The 27,677-nt window shown below is 55.4% G+C and overlaps 1 protein-coding gene and 1 long non-coding RNA gene across 2 annotated transcripts; one reads left to right on the top strand and one right to left on the bottom strand.

Moving 5' to 3' along the window:
• The first annotated feature begins 360 nt into the window (after window positions 1-360).
• NPFFR1 (neuropeptide FF receptor 1) lies at window positions 361-26,947 on the top strand. The gene is made up of 4 exons (XM_051823828.2): window positions 361-605; window positions 14,609-14,923; window positions 17,017-17,116; window positions 19,966-26,947. Exons 1-4 carry the CDS (start codon window positions 584-586, stop codon window positions 20,840-20,842), a joined length of 1,314 nt encoding a protein of 437 aa, XP_051679788.2. The 5' UTR covers window positions 361-583; the 3' UTR covers window positions 20,843-26,947.
• LOC138845377 (uncharacterized) lies at window positions 22,648-27,435 on the bottom strand. Its single transcript, XR_011382432.1, has 2 exons — window positions 26,936-27,435; window positions 22,648-23,502 (listed from the first exon to the last, which is right to left on the bottom strand). It is a non-coding gene; the product is annotated as an uncharacterized lncRNA (long non-coding RNA).
• Window positions 27,436-27,677: the final 242 nt, after the last annotated feature.

The raw sequence follows: 27,677 nt of genomic DNA, 5'->3' as shown, positions 1-27,677 counted from the left end.
GGCCGTCCAGGGTCTTTGCAGCTTCATCTCCTGTCCCGATCAGAAAGGCCCACGTCCTGGACACCAGCGCGAGCGGCCCGGGGTCGCGCTGGGCTGGGGCAAGGGGGAGGAGTGGGGACAGAGGCCGGGTGCGGGTCCCCGGGAGAGGGGTGCGCGGGTAACGGGCGTCGTGGCCAGGGCTCCGCGGGCGGCGGGCTGTGTCCCCTGCTTTGGAGGGGCGCTCGGTCCCGCGGAAGGAGGGAGGCATGCCGGGGCGCCCTCGCTCGGCGGGCGCAGGTGTGCCGGGTTCCATGGTGACGGCGCCGCGCCAGCCCCCTCCTTCCCGCTGGCCGGGGAAGTGCGGGGCGACTAGCAGGCAGCAGAGTCCGGCGGGCAGCGGAGCGGCGTGGAGCCCGCAACCCCGGCTCCGAGGGCAGCGAGACCAGCCCGACGCAGGGGCCTGAGAGCGCACGCCTCCTGCTCGCCTCCGCCCGGCCGGGACCGAGCTGCAGGGGGCAGGGGCAGGGGCGCCCCGGGGCGCTGCTCCGCCCCCGCCCACCCCTTGCGGGTCGAGGCTCCCTCGTCGTAGACTGGCCCGCAGCGCATGGGAGCTGGCAGCATGGAGGGTGAGTGGCCCCGGGGCTGCGGGGGACACTGAGTCAGGTGCAGAGAGATAAGGGACAGGGGCAGTCGACAGCACTGTGGCCCTCGGGTGGGTGACGGGGACCCTGAGAGAGGAAGAAAGACCCAGGGGGGATTCTGTGTTCACGGTGTGTGTGTGTGTGTGTGTGTGTGTGTGTGTAGAGAGAGAGAGAGAGAGAGAGAGAGAGAGACCGAGACCTGGAGGTGACTCTGTTGAGAGAGTGGGACAGAGACACACAGAGGAAGAGACCTGGAGGTTTCTATGTCCATGGTGTCTCTCTCCCTCCCCGTCCCGTGTGTGTGTGTGTGTGTGTGTGTGTGTGTGAGAGAGAGAGAGAGAGAGAGAGAGAGAGACACCTGGGGGAGAGACCTGAGGGTATCTATGTCCATGGTGTCTCTCTCCCTCCTTGTGTGTGTGTGTGTGTGTGTGAGAGAGAGAGAGAGACAGAGACAGAGAGAGAGACAGAGAGACAGAGACACACACACAGAGAGAGAGACAGAAAGAGAGACAGAAAGAGACAGAGACACCTGGGGGAGAGACCTGGGGGTATCTATGTCCATGGTATCTCCCTCCTTGTGTGTGTGTGTGAGAGAGAGAGAGAGAGAGACCTGGGGGAGGGTCTCCACTTCCCCCTCTATGTGCACCCCCATACTTGAGCTTCCTTTCTCTGGCGAGGAGAGGGCTGTTCGTTTCGGAGGAGTGCTCCCCGACTGTGGCTGCCTGAAGGAGTGGGGGTGCGGTGGTGGTGTTCCAGAGATCTTCCTACCCAGCAGTTTCTGTCCGTGGGGAGGGGGAACAGCTATGACCTCACCCCCCCCCCCCGGGATAGTGGCCAGGCACACAGCTGTTGTTCCAGACTTGCGCGGCGGGGGTCCAGACCCCTTTCCAGGCAGTGCAGGCAGGGGGAACTCTATGTGGGCTAAGAAACCAGAGGCTGGGGGGCTGGTCCTGTGGCTTGCGGGTGTCACTGAGATGGTGGCCAAACCTCTCGGTGCCATTGCTTACTTGTCTGTTAAGCGGAGCCACTTACCTCCGGCTGGCTTCCCGGAGCAGCTGAGGGGCTAAAATGAGACATGATGTGTTGTACAAATTCACGCCAGTCAAGGGAGGCTGCCACGAGAGGTGATGAAGCCTCGGAATGCCAATAAGTAATTACAGACACTTCTGTCAAGCAAAAAGGAGTTCTATAGAAAATCCGGGGAGTCTGCACTTGTAGCTGCCACTGCGCCGGGGCTTGAAAAGCAGACACACAAAAGATGCGAGCAGGACCGCGAAGCCCCCGATGAATCTGGGAGGCTGGCAGGATCTGGAGGAAGAGGGCCCAGGGCTCTGCAGCGCCGGTGAACAGAGGCAGGGAAAATTGGCCCAGACAGCCACCGGCTTTCAGAGTCTAAAGAAAGATAACAAGAAAGCATCTACTCAGCGCTGGGGCACAGAGTGGGCAGGGCGGGCACTGGCAATTTTGTTTCAAATGGTGGCATAAAGAGCACAAGGAGGGAACTGGAGAGGCAGGATAGGTGAGTGATGGGAGGAAGCACTGAGCCACCTACAAAGACCTCCCTCTGAAAGCCCAGACGCAGAACATCCTCCGGGCGGGATGCATTTACAGATGTAATCAGTAGGAAATTACACGGAACGAAGGAAGTGCCAGAGAACTGAAGACAGGCAAAAGCCCGACTTTCAAAAAGAAATGAAAGAATAATAAAAAAAAAAAAACCTCTAAACTGCTAAAATTAATGTTGACCTCTGAAAATTCCAGGAGAAATTATGGAATGAATGGCAAGCCTTTGGGAGGCAGAGCAATCACACACTGAAGCTTCTTTCAGAGGCAGCCGCCCCGTGCACCGTGGCAGAGCAGCCTCATACGGCACACAGTCAGGGGCCATCTCGGTGTCTGGATCAAATCAATTAGATAAGTGAAACATGAAACACACCTGTGAACAGCGTGCCACGCACACACTGAAAGCTGGGCTTCCGGGTTTCATTGACATGAAAATATGCTTGCTGCCTCAGTGAGTAATAAAAACAAAGCAGACTTTAGAACACATGGGTGGAATAGCCCTCTGTGTTCAGAACTACATAGGTTTATTATTCACACACACATGTATACAAACATAGGGACACCAACACCTCCTTTCAGATTTTCCTGCCTTTTTTTTTATTTGAAAGGCAGAATTAGAGAGTGAGACACACACACACACACACACACACACAGAGCTTTCATTCATTGGTTCACTCCCCCAAATGGCCACCATGACAGGGGTTGGGCCAGGCTGAAACCAGGAGCCAGGAGCTTCTTCTGGGTCTCCCATGTGGGGGTAGGGGCCCAAGGACTTGGGCCTCCTCTGCTGCTTTCCCAGGTGAATTATCAGGGAGCTGGACTGGAAGTGAAGCAGCCAGGACTCGAACCCATGCCCGTATGGGATGCCAGTGTCACAGGCAGTGGCTTAGCCCACTATGCCACAGAGCCAGCTCCCCGATTTTCCTGCTTCTGAAAGCAGCTCCAAGATCAGCACTTGGGTGTGGACAGTTTATTTGGAAGAAGAGCCAGGAGCCAGAAAGTGAGGGAAAGAGGGGAGTGGGATGGGAAAGGGAGGAAAGGCAAGACAGGGGGCGCTAGTGCACACCCCGTGGGCCGCTGGGCATTCCCTGCTGCTGGGGGAGCGAAGTCACAGTGCGCCCAGGATCGCCCTGCGCCCCTCCCAGCTGGCGGAGGCTTGCTCCCCTCCTGCCATCTGGATCACTCGTGCCGGCAGCTTCAGAGCAGGCCAGGCAGAGAGGTCCCTTGGGTGCAGTCCTGGTGGGCACTGGAAACCCAAGGCACTGTGGCCCCCACCTCCACCCCGTCCCACCGACGCCTCCAGGCTGCAGACTGTGGCTTGCTGGGAGCCCACAGGTGGCTTAGCTCTGTACCCCGCTCAGGCGGGGACACTTGAGCGTTGCTGACTCTCTTTTCTATAGCACTCGTAACTGCTTTTATAATAAGCACATCCTTTTGTTTTCCTTTGTAAAAGCAAAATGAAAAAACATTTTCAAAAAGAAAGAAAATAATGGCATCCTCATTAGGAGGCGACATGGGTGTTCCCGAAGAACAAATCGGGCTCAGGCAACCAAATGCCCTCCTTCAGACTGTGTTTCTGAGAGGCAGGAAAATGAGTCACAACAGTTCAGCAGGATGCCCACCAATCGCTCATGCAAACCTTGTGAACCGACAGATCGCGGAGCGAGCAGGCTGGAGGCCGGACAACACGGGTTTCATTAGCGGCTGGATGGCGGCGCAGGGGTCTCTAAGAAGGAAAACGAGTGGCCTGCTTATCAGCTCTGTGGGTAGGAGCCACAGCGCTGCAAGGCAGCGGCCTCGTGATGTTAGTTTGTTTTATTCAACAGCCTGGAGAGCTGGACTGAGATGGAGAGGATGAGGCGTGAACAGAAGTGAGGTGTCAGGGCCTGGATTTGTGTCCCACCAACCAGTGGCACCCAGTTTAAATGGAGGAGATACTGTGTTTTCTAACTTCTTTTTATTTATTTATTTGACAGATAGAGTTAGACAGTGAGAAAGAGAGAGAGAGAGAGAGAAAGGTCTTCCTTCCATTGGTTCACCCCCCAGTTGGCAACTACGGCCGGAGCTATGCCGATCCAAAGCCAGGAACCAGGTGCTTTCTTCTGGTCTCCCATGCGGGTGTAGGGCCCAAGCACCTGGACCATCCTCCACTGCCTTCCCGGGCCACAGCAGAGAGCTGGACTGGAAGAGGAGCAACCGGGACTAGAACCTGGCACCCATATGGGATGCTGGTGCCGCAGGCGGAGGATTAACCAAGTGAGCCACGGCGCCAGCCCCTAACATTTTAATATTTATGTGAAAGGCAGAGTGACAGAGGAAGAGAGAGATCTTCCATCCTCAAGTACCCGCAACAGCTGGGGCTGGGCCAGGCTGAAGCCAGGAGCTACAGACTTGGCTGGCAGGAACCCAAGCGCTTGGACCATCTTTTGCTGCCTTCCCATGTGCATTAGCAGGGAGCTGGATCAGAAGCAGAGCAACCAGGATTTGAACCAGAGCTCCTGTATGGGATGTGGGGTCCCAAGCCTGCCCCCTGCTGTATCCTTGAGGAAAGATACAAGTCCAAGTGGGCTGACCATGACATAGACCCGGAGCCCCTCTTGCTGCAGCTTCTGGGATACTAGGGTGGGTAGAAGGCAGGGAGGGGATGTTTCTGGGACAGGAGCCCACTGTTCTGAGCAGCTCCAGGGAGCAGAGCCAGGACCGGCAGGGGCAAGTTCTGGTCAGACAAGCCAGCCCAAGGTCAGGAGAGCTGGCTGGACCTGTCCCTCTCCTGTTTCACATCGTCCAGCCTGAGCAAAGTCTGATGACTGACTGGGGAGTAGACAGGGAGTTCTCCTAGGGGTTGGAGGCCCAGAAGCCTTCTTCTAACACCACCGCAATCTGCTGAGCCCCTGCTAGGGAGAAGGAGAGAGGGATAGGGATAGGGAGAAGGAGAGAGGGAGAGGGAGAGGGAGAGGGAGAGGGAGAAGGAGAGAGAGAGAGGGAGAGAGAGGGAGAGGGAGAGAGACAGAGAACGTGAGAGAGAGAGAGCGAGAGAGAGAGAGAGAGAGAGAGAGGTGAACCAAGTGGTTTCCCTCTGGTGTGGGACACAGGTGATCCAGGTGAGTGTTTTCCATGCCTCTTGGAAATGCTGCTGCCAGATTCACTGTGTCCTGCCCTTTGCCACAAAGCGCTCTACCCCCTGGAGCTTCCCTTCCAGGCTGGGAAGCGGGCTGGAAGATGGCCTCCCTCCCATTTAACAGATGAAGAAATGGAGGCTCAGGGGGTGCAGCTCGCCCTGGCTGGGTCTATAGGAGGTCTGCACAGCCGGCGCTGTGGCTCAATAGGCTAATCCTATGCCTTGCGGCGCCGGCACACTGGGTTCTAGTCCCGGTCGGGGCGCCGGATTCTGTCCCAGTTGCCCCTCTTCCAGGCCAGCTCTCTGCTGTGGCCAGGGAGTGCAGTGGAGGATGGCTCAAGTCCTTGGGCCCTGTACCTGCATGGGAGACCAGGAGAAGCACCTGGCTCCTGCCATCAGATCAGCGCGGTGCGCTGGCCGCAGCGCGCCGGCTGTGGCGGCCATTGGAGGGTGAACCAACGGCAAAAGGAAGACCTTCTCTCTCTCTCTCTCTCTCTCTCTCTCTCTCTCTCTCTCTCTCACTGCCCACTCTGCCTGTCAAAAATAAAAAAAAAAAAAGGAGGTCTTCAGACACTGTGGGGTTGCAGCCGCCTCCAGGGAGGCAGAATGCAGCTCTGTCCTGAAGATTTGCGCTCCTCCTGCCTGTCTTGCTGGGAATGGGGGACAGGTGTGGCTTCGGCTGAGACCAGGTGGGCGCAGGTCTGCTCTCACCGGGGCCGTGGGCTGCCTTGTGATGGGCTGCTCTGCTGCCCGCAGTGGGCTCAGGGGACGCTTGCAGTATGCACTGTGCTCCAGTCACTGCTGTGGCCCATGCTGTTGGGAAGACTCGGGCTTTTACAGCAGGGACAGGACTGTGTAAACAGCTGCGTAACCCTGGTTTTACAAATGAGGAGACCAAAGCACAGTGGATGGAACTAACCACACCATTAATTTCTACCAGGGCTACGCAAATACAACTGTAAGAGAATTAGATTAAGTCTCCTGCTCAAAAGCCTGTGGCTGCTCTCTCATCAATATCTGAAATGGCATCATTAGAGCTTAGCGTTTTCTGATTTCAGTTCTGACTCCTTTTGAAATGCAAACACCCCAAAAGAGACACAGCACTTTTAAGCTATTATGAGTCATTTCATCATCTGAGTAAACAAGGTGATCAGAATCTTCCCTAAACGAAGGTCCTGCCAAGGATGGGGAGAGAGAACTTATTAACTTGGGGCAGGGATGCTGAGGCTCCAGTGGTGACACCTGCTTGAGAGGTACTGGGTGGCGGAAGGAGGGATCCCCTAGGGGATGGGGATAGGAGTCCGCTTCCATTACTAGTCCCCGACCGGGACTAGAATCTGGTGTGCTGGCGCTGCAAGGCGGAGGATTAGCCTATTGAGCCACGGCGCCGGCCCAGGGCACCGGATTCTGTCCCGGTTGCCCCTCTTCCAGGCCAGCTCTCTGCTGTGGCCAGGGAGTGCAGTGGAGGATGGCCCAAGTCCTTGGGCCCTGTACCCGCATGGGAGACCAGGAGAAGCACCTGGCTCCTGGCTTCGGATCAGCGCAATGCGCCGGCCGCAGCACACCGGCCGTGGCGGCCATTGGAGGGTGAACCAATGGCAAAAGGAAGACCTTTCTCTCTGTCTCTCTCTCTCTCTAACTGTCCACTCTGCCTGTCCAAAAATAAAATAAAATAAAGAACACATGCTAGGAGTGCATCTGTGAAGTGAGTTGAAATGCGTCTGTCTCAGTTTGAGCCTCACTACATGTGACTCTGAGTGGGGACTGAAGCTGACACACAGAGCTGGGGTGGGTGGCAACTGTATTGTGAAAAGCCAGGTGGTTTTGATGTGAGTTGGGGCTGAGTATTTTATCGCATGTATCAATTTCCTTCTGATCAGGAAGTCCAGATGCAAGATAGAAGACAGAAAATAAAACTCACTCCAGGAAACACCATCCCCTGAGGATACACTGTAAATGTTTTAAAATTCAGCTAGAGTTCATGAAAACATATACACTCTCTGTACCGATGGATTTCTAATGCATGTGTGTACTCTTTTGTAACCATTACCATCCATGGCCAGTATCTCCCCACCCAACCAGCTGACCTGGGAGGCAACCCTCGTCAGGGCACTGGACGAGGGGCCTGTCCTGGGAAGGCTGAGCTGGTCTGTGTCCCCACCCCCACCCCCTCTCAGGCTGTGCAGTCCACTCAGGCCCTCCCCGGGCACTTTCATCTCTGCCAGTCTAATGGACAAAAAGGTTATCTCTGCGTTCTTTAATTTTTTTATTACTTTTAAGGATTTTATTTATTTAATTGAGAGAGTTACAGACAGAGAGAGGGAGAGAGACAAAGATCTTCCATTTGCTGGTTCATTCCCCAAATGTCTGCAGTGGCCGGAGCTGGGCTGATCTGAAGCCAGGAGCCAGGAGCTTCTTCTGGGTCTCCCACGAGGGTGCAGGGGTCCGAGCACTTGGGCCATCTTCTACTGCATTCCCAGGCCAAAGCAGAGGAACAGCCTGGACACAACTGGTGCCCCTATGGGATGCCAGTGCCACAGGGGGAGGCTTAACACAATGCCAGCTCTGTGTTCTTTTAAAATAGCATTTTTTTTTAAAGATTTATTTATTTATTTATTTGAAAGTCAGAGTTACACAGAGAATTAGAAGTAGAGACAGGGAGAAAGGGTCTTCCATCTGCTGGTTCACTCCCCAGATGGCCACAACTGTTGGAGCTGAGCTGATCTGAAGCCAGGAACCAGGAGCTTCTTCCAGGTCTCCCACGCGGTTGCAGGGGCCCAAGAACTTGGGCAATTTTTCCCCTGCTTTCTTAGGCCATAGCAGAGATCTGGATCAGAAATGGAGCAGTCAGGACTTGAACCAATGCCCATATGCGATGCCGGCACTGCAGGCAGCCGCTCCACCACAGCGCTGGCCCCTAGGATGGCATATCTTAAATTAAAAATGAACTTGGTGTCTCGTGCGGTTATCAGCTGTTTGTCCTGCTTTGTACAGTGTGCTCCTTGCAGCCCTGGCTTGGTGTCCTTCAGTGGGGCCAGCACTTTGAGATCCAGGGCCTGGGGTCACGCAGCTGAGCTGCGAAGGAATGTTTGGGTGAGCCGGCTCTCCAGTGCGGCAGTGTTCCCATGTGTTCCCAGGACAAACCAGTAGGTGGCGATGGCGATGAAGTTATAGGCAGAAGAGCTGTGAGTGGAGGAAAGGACAGACCCCAGACTGGATTCTGGGCCAGCCTCATCCCTTGGGGGCACTGTTCTCTCTTTGGGTTTGTAGACAGGCTTAAACCGGGAGCGCTACAAAAATGCTGCGTTGAGGCCGGCTGTCATTTGATACTCTCAGTGCTGGGGCTGCTGCTGCACAAGCTCCGTGCTGTTCTCACGGATCCACAGCCCGCCTGTCTCCACTGGGCCAAAGCCAAGAGGTGACGTGACCCACCCCAGGTCACAGACAGGAAAGGGCTGGGTTTCTGCTTTAAAGATAAGAGCACTGGCCCCCACGGAGGTGCAGAGGCAGGAAGGACGCTAGGCCTCCTAGTGCGTCCACTGCCAGGGGCCCTGGCCCAAGTCTTCTGTGGTCCGTCAGAGTCATCTGGCAGGTGCTTTAGCATTTAAAGCAGGGCAGGGACTGGCGCTGTTGTGTGGCGGGTTAAAGCCCCAGCCTGCAGTGCTGGCATCCCATATGGGCGCTAGTTGTGTCCAGGCTGTTCCTCTGCTGTGGCCTGGGCAAGCAGTAGAAGATGGTCCAAGTCCTTGGGCCCCTGCACCTGCATGGGAGACCTGGAAGAAGCTCCTGGCTCCTGGCTTCAGATCAGCTCAGCTCTGGCCATTGCAGCCATTTGGGGAGTGAGCCAGAGGATAAAAGACCTCTCTCTCTCTGTCTCTACCTCTCTCTGTAACACAGTCTTTCAAATAAATAAAATAAATCTTAAACAAATAAAAAACAGGGATGGGCATTTGGTGCAGTAGTTAAGATGCTACTTGGGATGCCTACATCCCATGTCAGAGTGCCTGGTTTCAGTTCCGGCTCCTCTGCTTCCGATTCAGCTTCCTGCCAGTGTGCACCCTGGGAGACAGGGGACCACTCCCTGTCCACCCTGTGGGAGACTTGGATGGTGTTCCTGGCTTCTGGCTTCACCCTGAGCCAGTGTTGTGAGCATTTGGGGAGTGAAGCAGCAGATGGAAGATCTCTCCATTTCAAGTAAAATGGAAAAATTTTTTTTTCTTTTTTTAAAGATTTGTCTTATTTATTTGAAAGGCAGAGTTACAGAGAGAGAGGGAAAGACAGAGAGAGAGAGAGATTCCCCCATCTGCTACTTTACTCTCCAGATGGCTGCAATGGCTAAAGCTGGGCCAGACTACAACTAGGAGCCAGGAGCTCCATCTGGGTCTCCCACATGGGTGCAGGGGCCCAAGAACTTGGGTCGTTTTCTGCTGCTTTCCCAGGTGCATTAGCAGAGAGCTGGGTCAGAGTGGAGCCGCTGGGACTGGAACCGGCACCTATATGGGATGCCGGTATCATAGGCAGAAGCTTTACCCGCTGTGCCAGAGCACTGGCTCCACAACCTTTTTTTTTTTTTTTTTTTTTTTTTTTTTTTTTTTAACTTTAAGTAGATGTAATAGCTGTGTCTGGGCTGCAAGGTTTCTGGTTACCTAGGTCAGTGATGAGACCCAGGAATTTCTGTTTCCCACAGGTGCAGGCAAAGTGGATGCTGCAGCCGGGGCCCTCACTTTGAAAACCGTTGTTCTTTGCAGCCCCAGCTCTCAGTGGCCCCGGCTCTGGTCTCTGTGGATCATCAGAGTGCCCCCTGCTACAGGCATCACTGCGCCCTGACACCTCTGCGGAGCTCCGTCAGTACGGGAAGGGCTTAACTGGGTGCAGTGGATGAGAATTTCCCAGCCTGTACCCCATAAGGCAGATCCCAGGAAGGACACGTCCAGGGCAGTAATGAGGGCTCTGGCTGCCGATGTGGAGCCCAGGTGGGGCGCCTGCACCCCACCCCGCCCCTAAGCCGGAGGAATGACCAGGAGTGGAAAGAGGTTTTTCCTCCTTGAGGAAGGGTTGATGAGCTGGGCTGGAAGTTGGGCTAAGCCTACATCTGCATTTCCAGGCTTGCCTGGGGTGCCAGAGGCGGGCAGCGTCCCTCCCAGACCCTCCCCAGGGGCAAGGCTTTGGAATCCAAATGTGCAGGCCAGGGGGAGGGCAGGCGGGGAAGCAGACACACCGAAGTCCAGCATGCACAGGTCTGGCGTTTTCCTGTGCTCATCCACACCCACGGAGAGCCGCCGTGTGATTCAGAGTTGATTCTGACACTCAGCAGGGTGAGCCGTAAGCTTTGTTTCCCAGCAGGCTGTGGGATAAGCAGCACCTTTCACGGGGCTCTTTCTTGGGGGTGGGGGGCTTGCAGAAGGCCTGGCGGCACAGCCCTACCTACTTCAGACAAGACCCTGTCAGCTGGAGTGGGGACCCAGCTTCCCGTCCTGTCTGCTTCCTTCCAGTGGTAATTCATTTCATGACCACGGGTTGTCAATTAAACCAATTACTATGGGCAGGCGGTGCCAGGATGCCAGGGACACAGCTGACAGGACATGGAAGAGGCCTACTGTCCAGGAGTGGGCTTTCAGGCATGGGGGGGGGGGAGACAATGAACCTGAAAACAGAGAACATACCGACAGATTGAAGAACGCAAACAAGATACCATGACGGATCACAGGGTGCGTCTGCTTCGGAGTAGTCAGGTTCCGGGTCTCTAGGAAGACAGGATCTGAGTTGAGGGCTAAAGTATGGCCGGCGCCGTGGCTCACTAGGCTAATCCTCCACCTTGCGGTGCCGGCACACCGGGTTCTAGTCCCGGTTGGGGCGCCAGATTCTGTCCCAGTTGCTCCTCTTCCAGTCCAGCTCTCTGCTGTGGCCTGGGAGTGCAGTGGAGGATGGCCCAAGTGCTTGGGCCCTGCACTTCATGGGAGACCAGGAGAAGCACCTGGCTCCTGGCTTCGGATCAGCGCAATGCGCCGGCCACAGCGGCCATTGGAGGGTGAACCAACGGCAAAAGGAGGACCTTTCTCTCTGTCTCTGTCTCTCTCTCTCTCACTGTCCACTCTGCCTGTCAATAAATAAATAAATAAATAAAGGAGAGGAAGAGCAAAGGCCCTGGAGCTGGAAAATGCAAGACTGTGAAGGAGCCAAGAGGATGTCAAAGTGGCCGGAGCATGGCAGGCAAAGGCAAGAGCGCCCTGGGCTGGGCTGGGCTGGGCTGGGCGGGGGCGGGGAGGGGGGGTCAGCAGAAACCAGTGAGGCACTTCAGGGACCACAGTAAGAGTGTCAGCTGTTTATGAAGTGCACGGCACGGTGTAGGCAGGGATCATTAGTGACTGCTGAAAATACGAGATGGAGAGCTTGACAGTGCATCAAATCCACACATCAAAGAGCCTGCCAGACATAATCTGCTCCGACTGATCTAACTGCCAGTCACAGGAAACCCAGGGGACACGCGCAGCATGTCTGAAATGGACATCAGGAGGGAGCAATCTGCAGGATTCTTGCTGCAGGCAACTCTGCAGAGAAGTGGTCCATCGATGTGACAAACAAATTGCAGAGGGGAGAAGAGGCTGGAGGTGGGGGAGGGGGAACAGCGTGGGGATGGCGGTGGTTTTACAATAATGGGCCTTCGTGAACCGCACTCTCGTGGCCACACCTCTTTGGCACCGCACTGCTGCTCTCTCCTGTCAAGAGACGGAAACACTCTCTCCACTGGTTTGAATTTCGGCTACCCTTGGAGACTTGCTTTGACCAACAGAAGACCGCAGAAGCCATGTGCTAATCCCACAGCCTAGGTCCTAGGAAGCCCATGAGACCACCCTACTCTGAAGAAGCACAGTCCAGCCCCCACGCAGGGAACTGAGACACTCAGCCAACAGCCAGCACTAACCACCAGCCATGCGCAGAGGTCACCTTGAACCCTCCAGCCCCAGTAGAGCCATTAGACAGCTGCAGGTGTGTGAGTGATACCGAGAGAGGAGCAGGACGACCACCCAGACTGCCAAGTTGTAGTGCCACGTTGCTAAGTTTTGGGGTGTTTTGTAATATAATAATGGGTAATAGGTACCTTGTTGGTTCTTCAATCAAAACAAATCTACTATTTAAAAATTATGAAACAATGAGAGCATTTTGCATGCTAGACATTTGATAATATGATGATGCAACTTTTAAATTTTGTTAGGTTACATAATAACCTGATCCTAATTTGTTATTTTTGGAGTTTAAGAGTTCCTATGTTTTGGAGACACAGATGAAAGTATTTATGGATGGAAGGAAGTAACATCTGGTATTTGCTGCAAAATAACCCGGAAAGAGGTGGGAGCAGGCGTGAGAGCTGATTGACCTTGACCTGGTCCTTGCTGAAGCAGATGATCCATACATGGGACTTCTTCGTGCCATTCTCCCTTGTAATGGCTCGTTGAACCTCCTGCTCTTATTCAGGTCCACTATAATCGTCTCTCTCACACACATTTGGCATCTTCTCTACCAAAGAAATTTGAGGACAGTTGGAAACCACTGAGAGGGCCAAGCAGCTCCTGTCACCGTGCACTGGAAATTTCCAGCCTCTCCCCCTCCAGCAGCGGCGTTCCTGCCCCACTGCACCCACTGCTCCCTGTGGCCCGCACGGCGCCCGCTCATTGGCCTGCTCCTCCCAGGGGCCTCCAGCAGGCCTGGCGGCCCCGGCTGAGCTCTGATTGTGACAGAGAAGGACTCCCCAGAGATGCTCCATCCCCACAACAGGCTGCAGTCCGTCCCAGGGGAAGGCAGGGGGAGAGTGTGAGGCAGCATTGTGAGTCACCGCAGAGCTGTGATTGGATGCTGGGCTGTGCCTTGGAAGCACGGCGGGGGGAATCCACACGAAGCCTGGTCCCACGTCAGGGACCCTCAGCTGGAACTTCATCCAAGCAATCTGATAGGGGATGCAGATGTCCCGAGTGGTAGCTTGGACTCCACTGTGCTAAACTGCCCCCCTGCCAATTTTATTATAGAGGCATAGAGACAGAGACAGGGTGTTCCCACTGCCTGCCATCTGCTGACCATGCTCACCTGTGATGAGGTTGTCCACGGAAGTGGTTCCCACTCCGTGGGACCCTGAGCAGGTCCTGGAGCCGTTCTGATCCAGTTCAGATGGGGCTAAGTCTTAACCAGCTTACATCATGGGGTGACTCAGAGGGCTCAACACAATGACAGATAGGAAGGGCTTTGTTAAATGCCAAGCAGGTGGAGCCGCTGATCTCAGGGTAGGAGGGGGCCCTGGCTGTGGACGTCCTTCTGGTGGGTTGAATGTGCAAGGGTAAGGGAAGCAGAGGTTAGCTCTGGGCACAGAGTAAGTCGAGAGGAAGGGATCCTGGGTGGGGAGGGGGTTAGTGGAGAATAACCAGCATTGGCTAATGATGGGCTGGGAGTGTGGCCCAGCAGCTGCACTGCCTATCAGGGCCCCTCTGTCTGATATCGGAGTATCTGGGTTCACGTCTCCAGCTTCTATTAATATGTACCCAGGAAGACAGCAGCGATGGCTCCAGTACTTGGGTCCTTGCTGTGCATGTGGGAGGCTTGGACTGAATTCCTAGCTTCTGGCGTCAACCTGGCCCAGCCCCAGATGTGGGCATTTGAACAGTGTCTCAGCAGATGAGAGTCCTCTCTATCTCTGGCTCAAAAAACAAATACATATTTTTTAAAGTTTTACAAGTTTTATGTGTTTGAAAGGTAGAGTTATAGAGAGGGAGAGAGAGAGAGAGAGAAAGAGAGAGAGAGAGAGAGAAAGAGAGAGAGAGAATCTTCCATCCACTGGTTCACTCCCCAAAACGACTGCAACAGTGCCAAAGCCAAAATCCCAAAGCTCCATCTTGGGTCTCCCTAGTGCGTAGCTGGGGCCCAAGCACTTGGATCATCTCCTGCTGATTTTCCAGGCACAGTAGCAGGGAGCTGGATCGGAAGTGGAGCAGTCAGGACTCAAACTGGCACTCTGATATTGGATGCTGGCATTGCGGGTGGTGCCTTAACCTGCCATGCCACAATACTGGCCCCCATAAATAAATTTATAAAAGTCAACCCGCATGAGAAATGAGTCATGGGCAAGATGGGGTGTGAGGTGGGGGTCTGAGTAGTCGGGGCTGACAGTCTTGGATCGGTGGATCTGGCTGCAATGAGCCGGGCACATGACCGGGCACTGGGATGTGCTCGGGGTTTGCACACAGAAGGATCTCGGGAGTGGGGAGAAGTCAGATGTCTCTGCTCTGCTTGGGGTCCTGACCTTGTGCTGCTTTGGCCCTAGGGAAGCCCTCCCAGCCTCCCAATGGCAGCTGGGTCGCAAATCCAAATGGGAGTACCACAGAGACCGGCCTGCCTGCGAACCTCACCTTCTCCTCTTACTACCAGCACTCCTCGCCAGTGGCGGCCATGTTCATCGTGGCCTACGTGCTCATCTTCCTCCTGTGCATGGTGGGCAATGCCCTGGTCTGCTTCACCGTGCTCAGGAACCGGCACATGCGCACCGTCACCAACATGTTCATCCTCAACCTGGCCGTCAGCGACCTGCTGGTGGGCATCTTCTGCATGCCCACCACCCTCGTAGACAACCTCATCACAGGTGAGCGTGGGCAGTGGAACCCCCTGCCTGCCCCTGTCTCTGTGCCGCTACAGTAAAATCTGGGGACCAGGTTAGCACAGTGGACTCCACACTACCACTCGGGATATCCGCATCCCCTATCAGATTGTCTGGTTGGAGTTCTAGCTCTTCCATTTCAATCGGCTTTCTGCTAATGCACTCTGGGAGGCAGCAGATGGCGGCTAAGGTACTTGGGTCCCTGACACCCACATGGGAGACTTGGATGGAGTTCCAGGCTCCTGGCTTTGGCCTGGCCCAGCTCAGCTGTTGCAGATATCTGGGGAGTAAACCAGCAGATGGAAGATCTCCTTCTTTCCGTCCGCTTTTCAAATAAGAAGAAAATAAATAAATAAAAATAAATAAATAGAAATTTGACAAGAATGGGTCTTGGCCCCAGTGGTGTCAGGTGGTGCCCTTGTGAGCTCATTTCTGCTGCACTTGTCTCCTGCTGGGCTTCCCACCCTTCTGCCCGCTCTCTGTGTCTTTCCCTGCACCGGCTGCACACGTGTTAATTCATAGAGGTCCATCAGTGTGTTTTAATGTCTGGGAGAGCTGGTGCCCCCTTATACTTTCTCTGTGTCAGGCTCTTCCTGGTGATTCTTGGGCCTACGTTGTTACTTTAAATGGATGTTTTGTGTTAAGGACCTCATTTTACTTCTTTCTTTCGCTGAGACTTCTATCCGTGTTACTCTGGGGACATCTCATCTGCATATCTAATAGCTGCCTGGTGCTGCATGGTGTGTGTGTGTCCACTGCGTTTTACTCGCTAATCTTCCAGAGAAGCACTCCAGGGGGCCTCTACCCCGTGGCAGAGCCAGCTTATGCCAGTCCACAAGAGCCAATTGTGTGCATTTCTCTCCCACTATCTGTGTACCGTGATAATCATGTTGGGAGTTGGAGCTGTGTCACATAAGGAGATTTACAGCAGAGAAACTGGCAAGTGCTGCCATGCAGGCCTGTTTGGTTTTGTGAGCCTCCCATTCCCCATCACTACAAATACCATTGCAGTGAGCACCCTAGTGGGCTGAGCCGCAGGGGAAATGTCCCTGGGAGGAAGGCTTGCACACACCGCACACAGATTTCCAAAATGGAACCAGGCAGCTGTCTGTAGCAGTGTGTAGGCATTCCATGGCTCCCCCACCCCCACCCAAGCACCCAGACCTGACTTTCTGCACTCACATGTAGTGACTTAGGGGGACAGAGACTATCAGTGAATCCCTCCCACCCTCAGTTTTCACATCTGTGAAAGGGGGATGATAATGACAGGGTTGAGGCGAGGACTGAATGGGACAGCGCCCGGTACCTGGTGAGTGTGCAGGCAGAAGTCAGTGTGGGAGAAGGCTGGTGGCAAAAGCAGGAGCCTGGTCTCAGCAGAAGACGCCCGACCCAGGCACGGCTGACGAGAGGCAGGGGGCCCTGCCTAGCGGGGTGGAGACACCAGGCAGTCACCCAAACGTAGCCTCAGGAGCCCACACCTGCGGGCAGGTGGGGCCCACATCTCCCGACAGAGCACAAGCGCGGGGATCAGAGCGCTGACACCAGGCTGGAGCAGCTTATACCTGCTAGTCCTGCAGTCACCGTCGATTTGTCCTGCTGGCTCTCACTTGGGCTGCCACGCAAATCCCCTGGGGAGGTTTAAGCCTAGTGATGTCTGGGTCCACCCCCAGCGATCCTGATGGTGGCTGGCATGGTGTGGGCCTGGGCGCTGGTGCACGTCCAGGCTCTGCAGGAGATCCCAGGAAGCAGCAGCCAGGGTGGAGGACCGCGGGCCCGTAACCTGCAGCAGGGCTGTGGGAGCAGGAAGCAGGGTGGGCTGCATGGTCTATAGCTCACGGAGAGAACACGTTGGTCAATATAAAGGAAATCTCTTGCACAGTCCGGGTTGGTGTGGGCTGGGCAGCTCCCCCTTCCTAGAAGTATGCAAGCAAAGGCCCCATGGCTGCCTAGTGGGACTTGGAGGGAAGATGGGAACTCCCCAGGGGACCTGGACTGCATGGCCTGCTGTCTCTGGCTCTTTGTGGGTGGGCGTGGCTCACTCCTGGCGGGGGTGGGGGGGTGGGGCTCTGTCATTGCAGGGTGGCCCTTCGACAATGCCACGTGCAAGATGAGCGGCTTGGTGCAGGGCATGTCCGTGTCAGCTTCCGTGTTCACGCTGGTGGCCATCGCTGTGGAGAGGTGAGCATCTTCCCGGCTGGAGAGTCCCTGGGCGGACCGAGCCTGGCACGATGCTGGGCTGGCCAGAAGGCTGGGGCTGCTGCGTGGTGGGGGGGAAGGGTAGGGCCAGCTGCCTCTAGAGCCGAGGGCCAGCTGAGGATGTCACTACCTCTTTCTCGAGGGCCTGGAGGCAACTCCTGAGAAGGGTTACGGGGATTCCTGGGCCCTGCGAGGGGCTTGCGGGCAGTCTAGTTCCTGAGCGGCAGGAATCCTGCCACCCACACACACTGAGCCTCGGGAGCCAGCTTGCAGCCTGGGCCTCGGTGTGGCTGGGGAGGAAGGATCTCGCCCTGCTCCTTCGCACTACCCGGAGCTGGTCCCGGGGAGTCCAGGCCTTCATCACCGGCCATCTCCACCTCATCTCCAACCTCAGAGTCTGGGGGATTCTCTGTTCAGGGTGGGTCTATTCGTGTGGCCTGAGGGATGGAATGGGGCCCGGGAACCAGGAGGCTTTGGACAAGCCCTGGGCCCAGAGTCTTCAGTCTTGAACTGGGCCATACATCCCCCTCCCCCCGCCACACCTGCAGGAGTTGTGGGTGCTGTCTCCGGGTGCCTCCCCCAGGGGACAGGAGGCAGGAAAGTAAATCGGGGGTGGGTTTTGCTCCCATCACTGCCCGCTGTGTGATGTTGGTGAGTCACGTACCTACACCGTGGCTGTGCCCTCTGGGTGCCTGGGAGGCTTCCAAGAGCTTCCGCTTGGGCAGCTGAAGCCCATTTCCCAGCACAGAGCCCAGATGTCGGCTGTCAGTATTTTTTTGTTTCTTTCAAACAACCTTACCCTCCTCCCTGCCCTCTCCCCAGCCCCACTCCTCTCTCCACCTCTGCCCCCACAACCCGTTCTTGTGTAACTCACCGAAGTGGACGGCCTGAGTGATGGGACTGGGTCCTCACTCCACCAGGCTGGCAACAGCTGGGTGCCTGGGGGCGTCCTTCCCCTCTGGCAGCCTTTGTCTGGCTGTGGCTGCTGGATGACTCCAGAGTGTGCGACCTCTCCCAGGGCGTCACATCTTCAAGTCCCGTCTCTCCAGGAGGCCTTCCTGGACCACCCCCAGGATTCTCCTGCACTAGGAGACATACCATGCTTCAAGAATTCTTTGTTCCTTAGAGATTTCTCCCGTGTGTGATGTTGTGATGAAGCCAGCAGGTCAAAGCCAGACAGGTGGAGATGGCAAGGCCCGAGTCAGGCCATGGGAGAAATAACAGGTGCCGTCCAGCTGGGCAAAGCTGGGTGGGACACTGTTTACCCACACGTAAGAGGTGTTTAGCTGGAGCTGGCTCTGGATCTGTGTTCTGCCCCTGAAGAGCCATGTGCCCCTGTATCCTTCCATCAAACAGGTGAGCCGGCCAGAACAGTCCTCAGGGTTCAATTTCCTGGGAACCGTGCAGGGCATGCAATGGAGGCCCCTCTTTCTTCCCACCAGGAAGCACTCACAGTGCCTCACGAGGTGCAGTGAGCACCCCCCCTCCCCGGGTCACATCGGCCTCACTTAACAGATGAGCAGCCATTTGCCTTTCTGGTGGTCCGCTCATGCATTTATCTCAGCCCGCTGGCGGACTACGGCGATGCGAAGGCACTGCGCCCGCTTTCAGAGTGCCTTTCCTGGAGCCACACTGCAGGCGCGTGCAGCCTGCTCCTCCATCTGTAGCAGCAGTTCCTGACCCCAGCTCTGCACTTGCTTCTCCCCAGGAGCTCCTAGAAAACTCAGTGCTGAAACCTCCTCCCAGACTTGTTCGATTGGAATCTTTGGACAGGAGAGACAGACAGAGGCATTTATATATATATATATATATTTTTTTTTTTTTGACAGGCAGAGTGGACAGTGAGAGAGAGAGAGAGAAAGGTCTTCCTTTTGCCGTTGGTTCACCCTCCAATGGCCGCCGTGGCAGGCGCACCGCGCTGATCCGATGGCAGGAGCCAGGTGCTTTTCCTGGTCTCCCATGGGGTGCAGGGCCCAAGCACTTGGGCCATCCTCCACTGCCTTCCCAGGCCACAGCAGAGAGCTGGCCTGGAAGAGGAGCAACCGGGACTAGAACCCGGTGTGCCGGCGCCGCAAGGCGGAGGATTAGCCTAGTAAGCCGCGGTGCCGGCTTACATTTTTTAAAAAAAGGCTTTAGGAGATCCCATTGCATGGCGAGGGTTGACAGCTCCTGGGTTCCGTGGCAGTGGTCCTTGCCACTCGCCAGCTGTGTGACCTTGACCATAACACCTCTGGGGCCCAGTTTCTGCCTCTGCAGATTGAGACTGTAATAATAATTGCCATGGAGATGTCCTGATGAGGACTTAAAAGGTGCAGACTTGTCCCACTAGGGCGAGGGGGACTGGCCAGGATGACACAGGGAGGCTGGCCAAGACGACATGGGGGCAGCTTGTCCCCAAGGCTCCACGCCTGACCTCCCAGGGTTTCCTAGCAGGATCTGTGAACAGCTGACATTTGTATTCATTGAGGCCCCTGGGCACGCAGGCAGCCTGCTCTGCTAATGGGGCATCCCGCAAAGCGCACAGGCAGGATTTATCCTTCCCACGCAGGCTGTGGGTTCCTGCTCCCTTGATCCTGTAAGTCCTGTTGTCAGCCCTGCTTCCCTGAGTGGTGTGATGAGCAGATTTCCAGCCTGGGTGAGAAACTAACGCGCTTGCACACTTCCCGGATCTAACTTTTGGAGCCGGTCCTGGACTCAGCCTTTGGTACGCTGGTGGATGTTCAGAGCCCGCATCCCGCAGCCCCCAGCAAAGCGAGTTCCACTCCTCTCCAGGGCCCCAGGACCTGCCCAGACCTTGGCCTCTCTCCTTTTCACCCCCTTGCTGGCCACAGGTTCCGCTGCATCGTGCATCCTTTTCGCGAGAAGCTGACCCTGCGGAAGGCGCTGGTCACCATCGCGGTCATCTGGGCGCTGGCGCTGCTCATCATGTGCCCGTCGGCCGTGACCCTGACCGTGACGCGCGAGGAGCACCACTTCATGGTAGACGCCCGCAACCGCTCCTACCCGCTCTACTCGTGCTGGGAGGCCTGGCCCGAGAAGGGCATGCGCAAAGTCTACACTGCCGTGCTCTTCTCGCACATCTACCTGGCGCCGCTGGCGCTCATCGTGGTCATGTACGCGCGCATCGCCCGCAAGCTGTGCCAGGCGGCCGGCCCGGCGCGCCCGGGCGGAGAGGCGGTGCCCGAGGGCGGGCGCGCGGCGCGGCGCAGGGCGCGCGTGGTGCACATGCTGGTCATGGTGGCGCTCTTCTTCACGCTGTCCTGGCTGCCGCTCTGGGCGCTGCTGCTGCTTATCGACTACGGGCAGCTCAGCGAGCCGCAGCTGCACCTGGTCTCCGTCTACGCCTTCCCCTTCGCCCACTGGCTGGCCTTCTTCAACAGCAGCGCCAATCCCATCATCTACGGCTACTTCAACGAGAACTTCCGCCGCGGCTTCCAGGCCGCCTTCCGCGCCCGCCTCTGCCCGCCGCAGTGGGGCGGCCCTAAGGAGGCCTACTCGGAGCGGCCCGGCGGGCTCCTGCGCAAGCGGGTCTTCATGGAGGTGCAGCCCAGCGACTCCGGGCTGCCCTCTGAGTCCGGAGCCAGCAGCGGGGCCGCGAGGCCTGGCCGCCTGCCACTGCGCCATGGGCGGGTGGCCCACCGGGACCTGCCCGGGGAGGGGCCCGGCTGCTCCCACCTGCCCCTCACCATACCCGCCTGGGACACCTGAGGTGGCCAGGGAGGGCGGCCCCGCCTGGAAGGGTGATCACTGCTAGCAGCCAGGTGGGGCATTAGGAGAGAGGATACCACGGGGCGTGGGCAGCTGCTGGTGCTGCCTTTGCTGATGTCTCACCCTCAGAGGGAGGCGAGTCAGGGGCAGGGGAAGGAACCCGTGCTCCCTGAACCGCCCTCCCCCTGGGAGCCTCCACAGCCTCTCAGCACTGTGGCTTCTCAGCTGCAAATCTACAGGCCTGTCTGCCTGCCACGCCTATGTTTGCATGATTTCTGCCATCTCCAGCCATCTCCAAAAGGGCCCACCAAGGTGGAGCCCAGTGGGATGGATAAATGCTAATGAGCCGCTCTAGACAGCCAAGCCAGCCTGTCCTGCGATCCGTGGGTCCTTGTCCTGTGGTCCCTTATGTTCTGTCAGTGAAGCCACTGTCCTTGACCCTGAGCCTGGGAGGACACAGTACACCCCTCTTGCTAGCTCCGATGTATCTTGTTTGTTTCAAGAAGTGTGCAGGGCCATTGTCTTTCAGGATACCACAACTGAGCAACCTCAGAACGAGCCCTCGAGCCCTCGGGGAGCTGCTTCAGGCACAGGGACTCTGGGTCTGAGCCTAGTGGAGGGAGAAGGGGATTCTCTCCCACGGCTGCCGCCCCAGCCCAGGCAGGGCCACATTGCAGGTGTCCTATACCCCCGTGGATGCCCCAAGACTGCGAGGGAGAAGTTGGCCAGCTGCAGCTGAGGCTGGGCTGGCTCCTTGGGAACTCTAACCTGCCCCACCCCCCAGCCTGGGTGACTCACACACCTTACAAAGTGGTGAGACCCCTTGCTGCTTCTCCCAGCTGTCTGGAAATGAGGCTCCTCTCCAGGAGACGGGACTGCCCTGGACCATCCTCACACAGCCCCAAACATCTGCAGGGCTCTGGGGCTCTGCTTGCTTCCTTAATCCACACATAATGACATAACCCTGTTTACTCTAAGTCCTGGGTGTCTTAGCAGAAGCAGATTCCTAAGCAGTTACACATGTGCAAACGTGGCCCTCGATGCCGTCTGATCTGCTTCACACAGATGATGATGGAGACACTGTGATTGCCTTTTCACAAAGCCACAGGGTCACGGGGGACAGGTTTTGGGTGAGAATTCCTCTTGTGATTGCTCCGCCCACAGCACACCCAGCCTTTCTAGGATGGGGGGAGGGGCAAGGCAAGGAGGAGAACTGGAAGGTTTTCTGCCCGAGGGTGAACCAGAACACTCACCGAACGTGAGTTCTTGGGCTGGGAAATTGGAATCTGTTGTGTGTACTCTTGTAGTTCCTGGCTTGCGCTGTTCTGTGTGTGATGGCTGTTCCCGTGTGCCGAGTGCCCTGCCCAGCTCTGCCGTGGCCCTGCGTCATGCTGGGAGTCTAGATGAGTCTCAGCGGGGTTTGCTGGTGCTCTGTGGTATCCTGTGCCACACAGGCGGCGATAGCTCCCAGCTGTTTGAAGAATTCTGATTCCTCACCCTAAGAACAGGCCAGCGAAAGGACTCTCTCACCCCACAGGTCTGGCCTGTGGCCGGATGGGATCTGCTGGAGACATGGTCTGTTTTCTCCTGTCTGGCTGTGTGTCTCTCTTGTAGCCTGGCCTCCCCCCACACAAAATCATAGCTCCTGAGGGAGAGGGAGGGATGCCAAGGCACTCAACCCCACCAACCTTCCCATTGGGGCTCCCTTTTTCCCCTTAAGATACCATGTGTGATAGGTGTGACTGCCAAAAAAATCCTACCTAGATCACCATTCACTGTGTTGTTATTTTGTGTGTGTGTTTAAATATTTATTTATTTGAAAGTCAGAGTTAGAGAGAGAGGGAGAGAGAGACAGAGATCTTCCATCCACTGGTTCACTCCCCAGATGGCCACAATGACCAGGGTTAGGTCAGGCCAAAGCCAGGAGCCAGGAGCTTCCTCCAGGTCTCCCATGTGGGTGGCAGAGGCAAAAGCACTTGGGCCATCTTCCACTGCTTTCCCAGGCCATTCGCAGGGAGCTGGATCGGAAGTGGAGCTGCCGGGACACGAACCAGTACCCATATAGGATGCTGGCATTGCAGGCAGCAGCTCTACCTGCTGTCTCTTCCTCTCCCTGTGTAACTCTGACTTTCGAATAAATAAATAGATCGTTAAAAAAAAAAAAAAGTCACAGGCTCTCCCTGCTGGTTTAGAAACTTGATCTGAATGATAACAGGCATGATTGATGCTTTCATGAAATCACATGGCCTTGATTGTTTCTTTGTGTATGTAGCAAGATTATACAATGTAAACTGTACTACTCCAGCCATTTTTAAGCACAGCACAGTGTAGTGGCACTAAGGACTTTCACCTTGCTGTGAAAGCGTCACCACCGTCCATCTCCACAACCTTACCCTCTCAAACTGCAGCTCTGAGCCTGTTGAATAAGAGCTCCCGTGATCCCCTTCCTCCCTGCCCCTGGCAACCCGCATTCTGCCTTCTGTCCCTGAGTGTGACAGCTGCAGGCACCTCGCACGAGTGGAGTCATACAGTATTTACCCCGTGGGGCCGGTTTTGTTCACGTGGTTCATCCGTGTTGCAGCGTGGGTCTGAATTCCCTCCCTGGAAGGCTGTGTACTATTCCACTGTGTGTACGCTCCGCAGTGTGTTTAGGCGTTCATCTGTCAATGGACATTGGGCATTGTTTCCACTTTGTAGCTCTTGTGAGCAATCTGTGGAGCTGGTAGGGCTCCTGAAGTAGTCCCCGTGTGACTCCTGAGGACACAGACCCCAGGCTGGGGACCTGGGATCCTTCCCACCCTTGCATTTTGGGTGACAAAGCAGCCACTCGGAGGACAGCTGTATTTGCCTCACAGCTCTGCGCCCATCCCACCTGCTCTGGGCCTCTGCTGGGCTTCCCTTCCTCTCTAGAGTGGCTGGAACACTGTCCCCCACAGGGGGACAGCTGGTTTTATAATTGTGGTTTTATTATCCTCGCCAGATTCCTGTGAGCCACCGAGGCATTCACAAGCCACGTGGACTTCTCCCGATGTGCCATCCTCTGCCTAGGGCGTCGGTCAGGTCTCCTAAGGTGACTGCCCTCTCGCAGGCGGAAAGTTCAGAGAGGGACTGGATGCATGATGGGGAAAAGGGCCAGAGGCCTGCTGACAACGGGCGCCTGTGCCCCGGAGGGGCTCTTGGAGGGACTCATGCCCTGCAGGGCCGGGTGCAACGTGAGCAGCCATCGCTGCGGGCGCCATGGATGAATGGCCTCTTGACTTCACCAAGAACACGCGGCTCCCAGCAGACCAATGTGAGCTGGAGGCGGGTGCCCGGCCTGGCCCCTGCAGACCACAGTCTGCCCAGCCCTGTGCCCAGGACTTTCTCTTGGAGCTGGGAAGATGCTGGAGTTGCTTGGGGTTGGAATGGAGAGCGGAGTGACCAAGGAGGACGTGAGCCCCCCTATCGCTGATCTACTGTGCATTCATGCAGGACTGAAGGTCAGAGCCAAACCCAAGGCCAATGCACACAGCGTGGCTATTGAGCTCCGTGCCTGTCTGCGCGGTTCCCTCAGCTCACCTCTCCAAAGTGCCACCGAGCAAAGACAGATGAGAAGGAGGGGACCCAAATGGGCTTCCTTACAAGCACACAATGTTGAATCAATACTAGACTTCTTGTTGATTGTTGGTTCCCACCCCCCTTACGAAAGCACTACACGATCATCGTGGAAAGTTTACAAAATTTAGATAAGCAAAGACTAGCAAAATGGAAAGCACCCAAGTCTCACCCAAGAGATTAGAAGAATAGAGTCACTTTCTGGGCATATAGACCTACGTATTTAAAATTTTTGTAGCGGCTTTACTGGGGTATAATTTGTACAGGATAAAATTCACCTATCTTAAGTATGCAGTTTGGAGACTGTTAGCAACTGGGTACAGCTGTGTGACCACCACCCAGAGATTTTCATTACCCTAAGAAGTTCTCTTGTGCCCATTTGTGGTGAAGCCACTCTTTCCACTCCTGCTCCCAGAACACCACCCCTCGGGTTTCCTGCTCTGAAACGTGCATGTGATTTCAGGGTGTCTGACGGTGTGTGTATCAGTTGTCCATTCCTTTTTATTGCTAGTAGTATTCCCTGAGTGGCTATATCACATGCTGTCTATCTAGTCCTCAACTGATGGACATTTGCATTGTGTCCAGTTTTAGGCTATTATGAATGATGCTGCTATGAACATCCCACCACGTCCTTCTAGGGATATCTATGGTTTCAATGCTATGAGGTTAATACCTAGGAGCAGGGTTGCTGAACTGCACGGTAAGTGTGCAGTTTGAATGGAGAAACTGCCAAAGCATCATCCAAAGCTGCTGTGCCATTTTGCATGCCGTGTACGAGAATCCCAGTTGCTCCACATCCCTGCCAACACTTAGCAGTATCCATCTTTAAAGTTTCCCTGACTGGGGCCGGCACTGTGGTGCAGCACGTTAAAGCCCTGGCCCGCAGTGCTGGCATCCCATATGGGCGTTGGTTCGAGTCCCAGCTGCTTTACCTCCGATCCAGCTCTCTGCTATGGCCTGGGAAAGCAGCAGAAGATGGCCCAAGTCGTTGGGCCCCTGCACCTGTGTGGGAGACCCGGAAGAAGCTCCTGGCTCCTGGCTTTGGATCAGCTCAGCTCTGGACATTGCAGTCATTTAGGGAGTGAACCAGTGGATGGAATACACCTCTCTCTCTCTCTCTCTCTCTGCCTCTGACTCTCTGTAGTTCTGTCTTTCAAATAAATAAAATAAATCTTAAAAAAAAAAGTTTCCCCGATGACTGCGACGGTGGGCATCTTTTCACACGCTCATTGGCCATTGCTATATCAAAGAGGACACAGCATCATAGAGCGGCAAGGCTATTTTACTAGGTGGTTAGGAATGGCCTCTCTGAGGAGGTAACATATGAATTGAGCTCTGAATGACGTGAGATTGGAAGCCATATCAACAGTGAGGGAAAGAACAAGCCAGAGACGGCATCATGTGCAAGAGCACTGAGGTAGGAGCAGGTCAATGAAAAAGGCTTTCCCATGTCTCAAACTGTTGCTGAACGTTGATAGTTTATGATCAACTCAAAACATTGACTGAATGCCCGGTAAAAGTCAGGCATGGTCCTGGGTGCTTTGGGTCTGTTACTCCTCACAATGGGCCACCAGCTCTGTGCTCATCACTCCCCTCTGTGGACACTGATCTAGGATTCTGCCTGATGCGTGGGAGACCCTCAAACCTGCTGAACAAATGAATGAATGAAGTAATGAAACAAGTATTTGTTGTTATTCCCCTATCAGATACAGGAAAAACAATGCTCAAAGACGTTCCTGGGGGTTACATAACGAGGAGGTGCTAAAGCTGAGCCACAGAGCTGAAGCCCAGTGTTTTGTCACTTCCCTACACAGCTGTGGCCTCTTCTTCCTGCACTTGGGAAATGGAGGCTGGGTGTAAAACAGCGCCAGCCTCGGCCGCAGGCGCCAGACGGCTGGCCACCAGGTGCGTCTCTGTCGCCTTCAGTGGCTTCCTAAGATTGGAGATGGAAGCAACAGCAGCAGTGGGACTCCAAGGCAGAGCCACAGCAAGCCCTCAGGACGGCCCCTGCAGGCAGGTCAGGGGCAAAGGCTACTGAATGGGCACCGGTGTCCTGCCCGGCGTTGTTTGTGTTCCCCGCTAGCTGCGAGGGCCAGGCCCGGGGAGCCTGTCACCCACAAATGCTGCCGTTGTCATGTGCAAACAACCAAGTTGCTGTGGGTGGAAAAACCCCAGCGCAGGGCCTTGGGGGAACGAGTCTGTCACACGGCCAGTGGTAGAGGTAAATCACCCCGTGTTTGAGGAGTGATCCCTCCCCCGCCCTCCCCGCAGTCCTTTCTGTGGACAAGTCCCAGTTCTTTCAGTGAGCCAGCGACCTCCGTCCGTGTGCTGTGCCCACCCCCAGGGAGGACGCTTTCATGGGGGGAGTCGTGTTTATGCGCCGCGCTGTCCAGTGGTCCTTGGAACCGGCCTGTAATTCCCTCCCTTGTGCTCTTCGTGCCCCTATCTTTGGAGGAGGATCCTGTTACCTAGGCTACACAGTATGGAAAATAAACTCACCATGGAAGACTTGGCTGGTGTTTAACTGTGCCTTTCCCCCTTTTGCGTCCTCATCGTGAGTGGAAAGTTTTCGGGCACGAGAGCCACCCCCTTAACAAAGGCAGCCAGGGGCTCGCAGCCACCGACGACATGCGGCAGTCTCGCCTTGCACACGGAGCTACGGCCTTAAGGTCTGCACGATTCCGAAGTCGTGAAACCAAAACAGAATGCCGGGCTCTGTGGGCTGCAGTATGCCTTTTTTAATTCTAAAAAGTATTTCCTTATCTCTGGGTGACATTTCCATTTACATGCATTTTGCATTCACGTAAATGTACATGTCACAACATGACATTTTACATGTAGGAGGGATGTATATGGGAGCTTGTTCCTTGGAGCTTTTGATAAAACCTGTATCTCTATTACTAATTCATTTACAGAGAGCAGTATGAAAATACACTGGAGACTTCACTTTTGATAGTAACTTCCATTATCATTTGAATGAGAGAAATCCCTAGGACATCATTTAGAATCGCTCCTAGGATATAAATTTTAATACAATCCTATCCTACAACGAGACTAAACTATATCTTTGTAAGTCCCCGCTGCTCCATTTCCAATTCAGCTCCCTTCTAATGCACCTGGGAAAGCAGTGGAAGATGGATCCCAAGTGCTTGGGCCCCTGCATCCATATGGGAGACGTGGAAGAAGTTCCTGGCTTCTGGCTTTGGCCTGGCCTAGTGCTGGCCGTTGTGGCCATCTGGGT

Source organism: Oryctolagus cuniculus, chromosome 15 (assembly GCF_964237555.1).
Source record: "Oryctolagus cuniculus chromosome 15, mOryCun1.1, whole genome shotgun sequence".
Lineage (NCBI taxonomy): Eukaryota > Metazoa > Chordata > Mammalia > Lagomorpha > Leporidae > Oryctolagus > Oryctolagus cuniculus.
The sequence above is the reverse complement of the archived record's forward strand: the minus strand, read 5'-3'. Positions and strand labels throughout refer to the sequence as shown.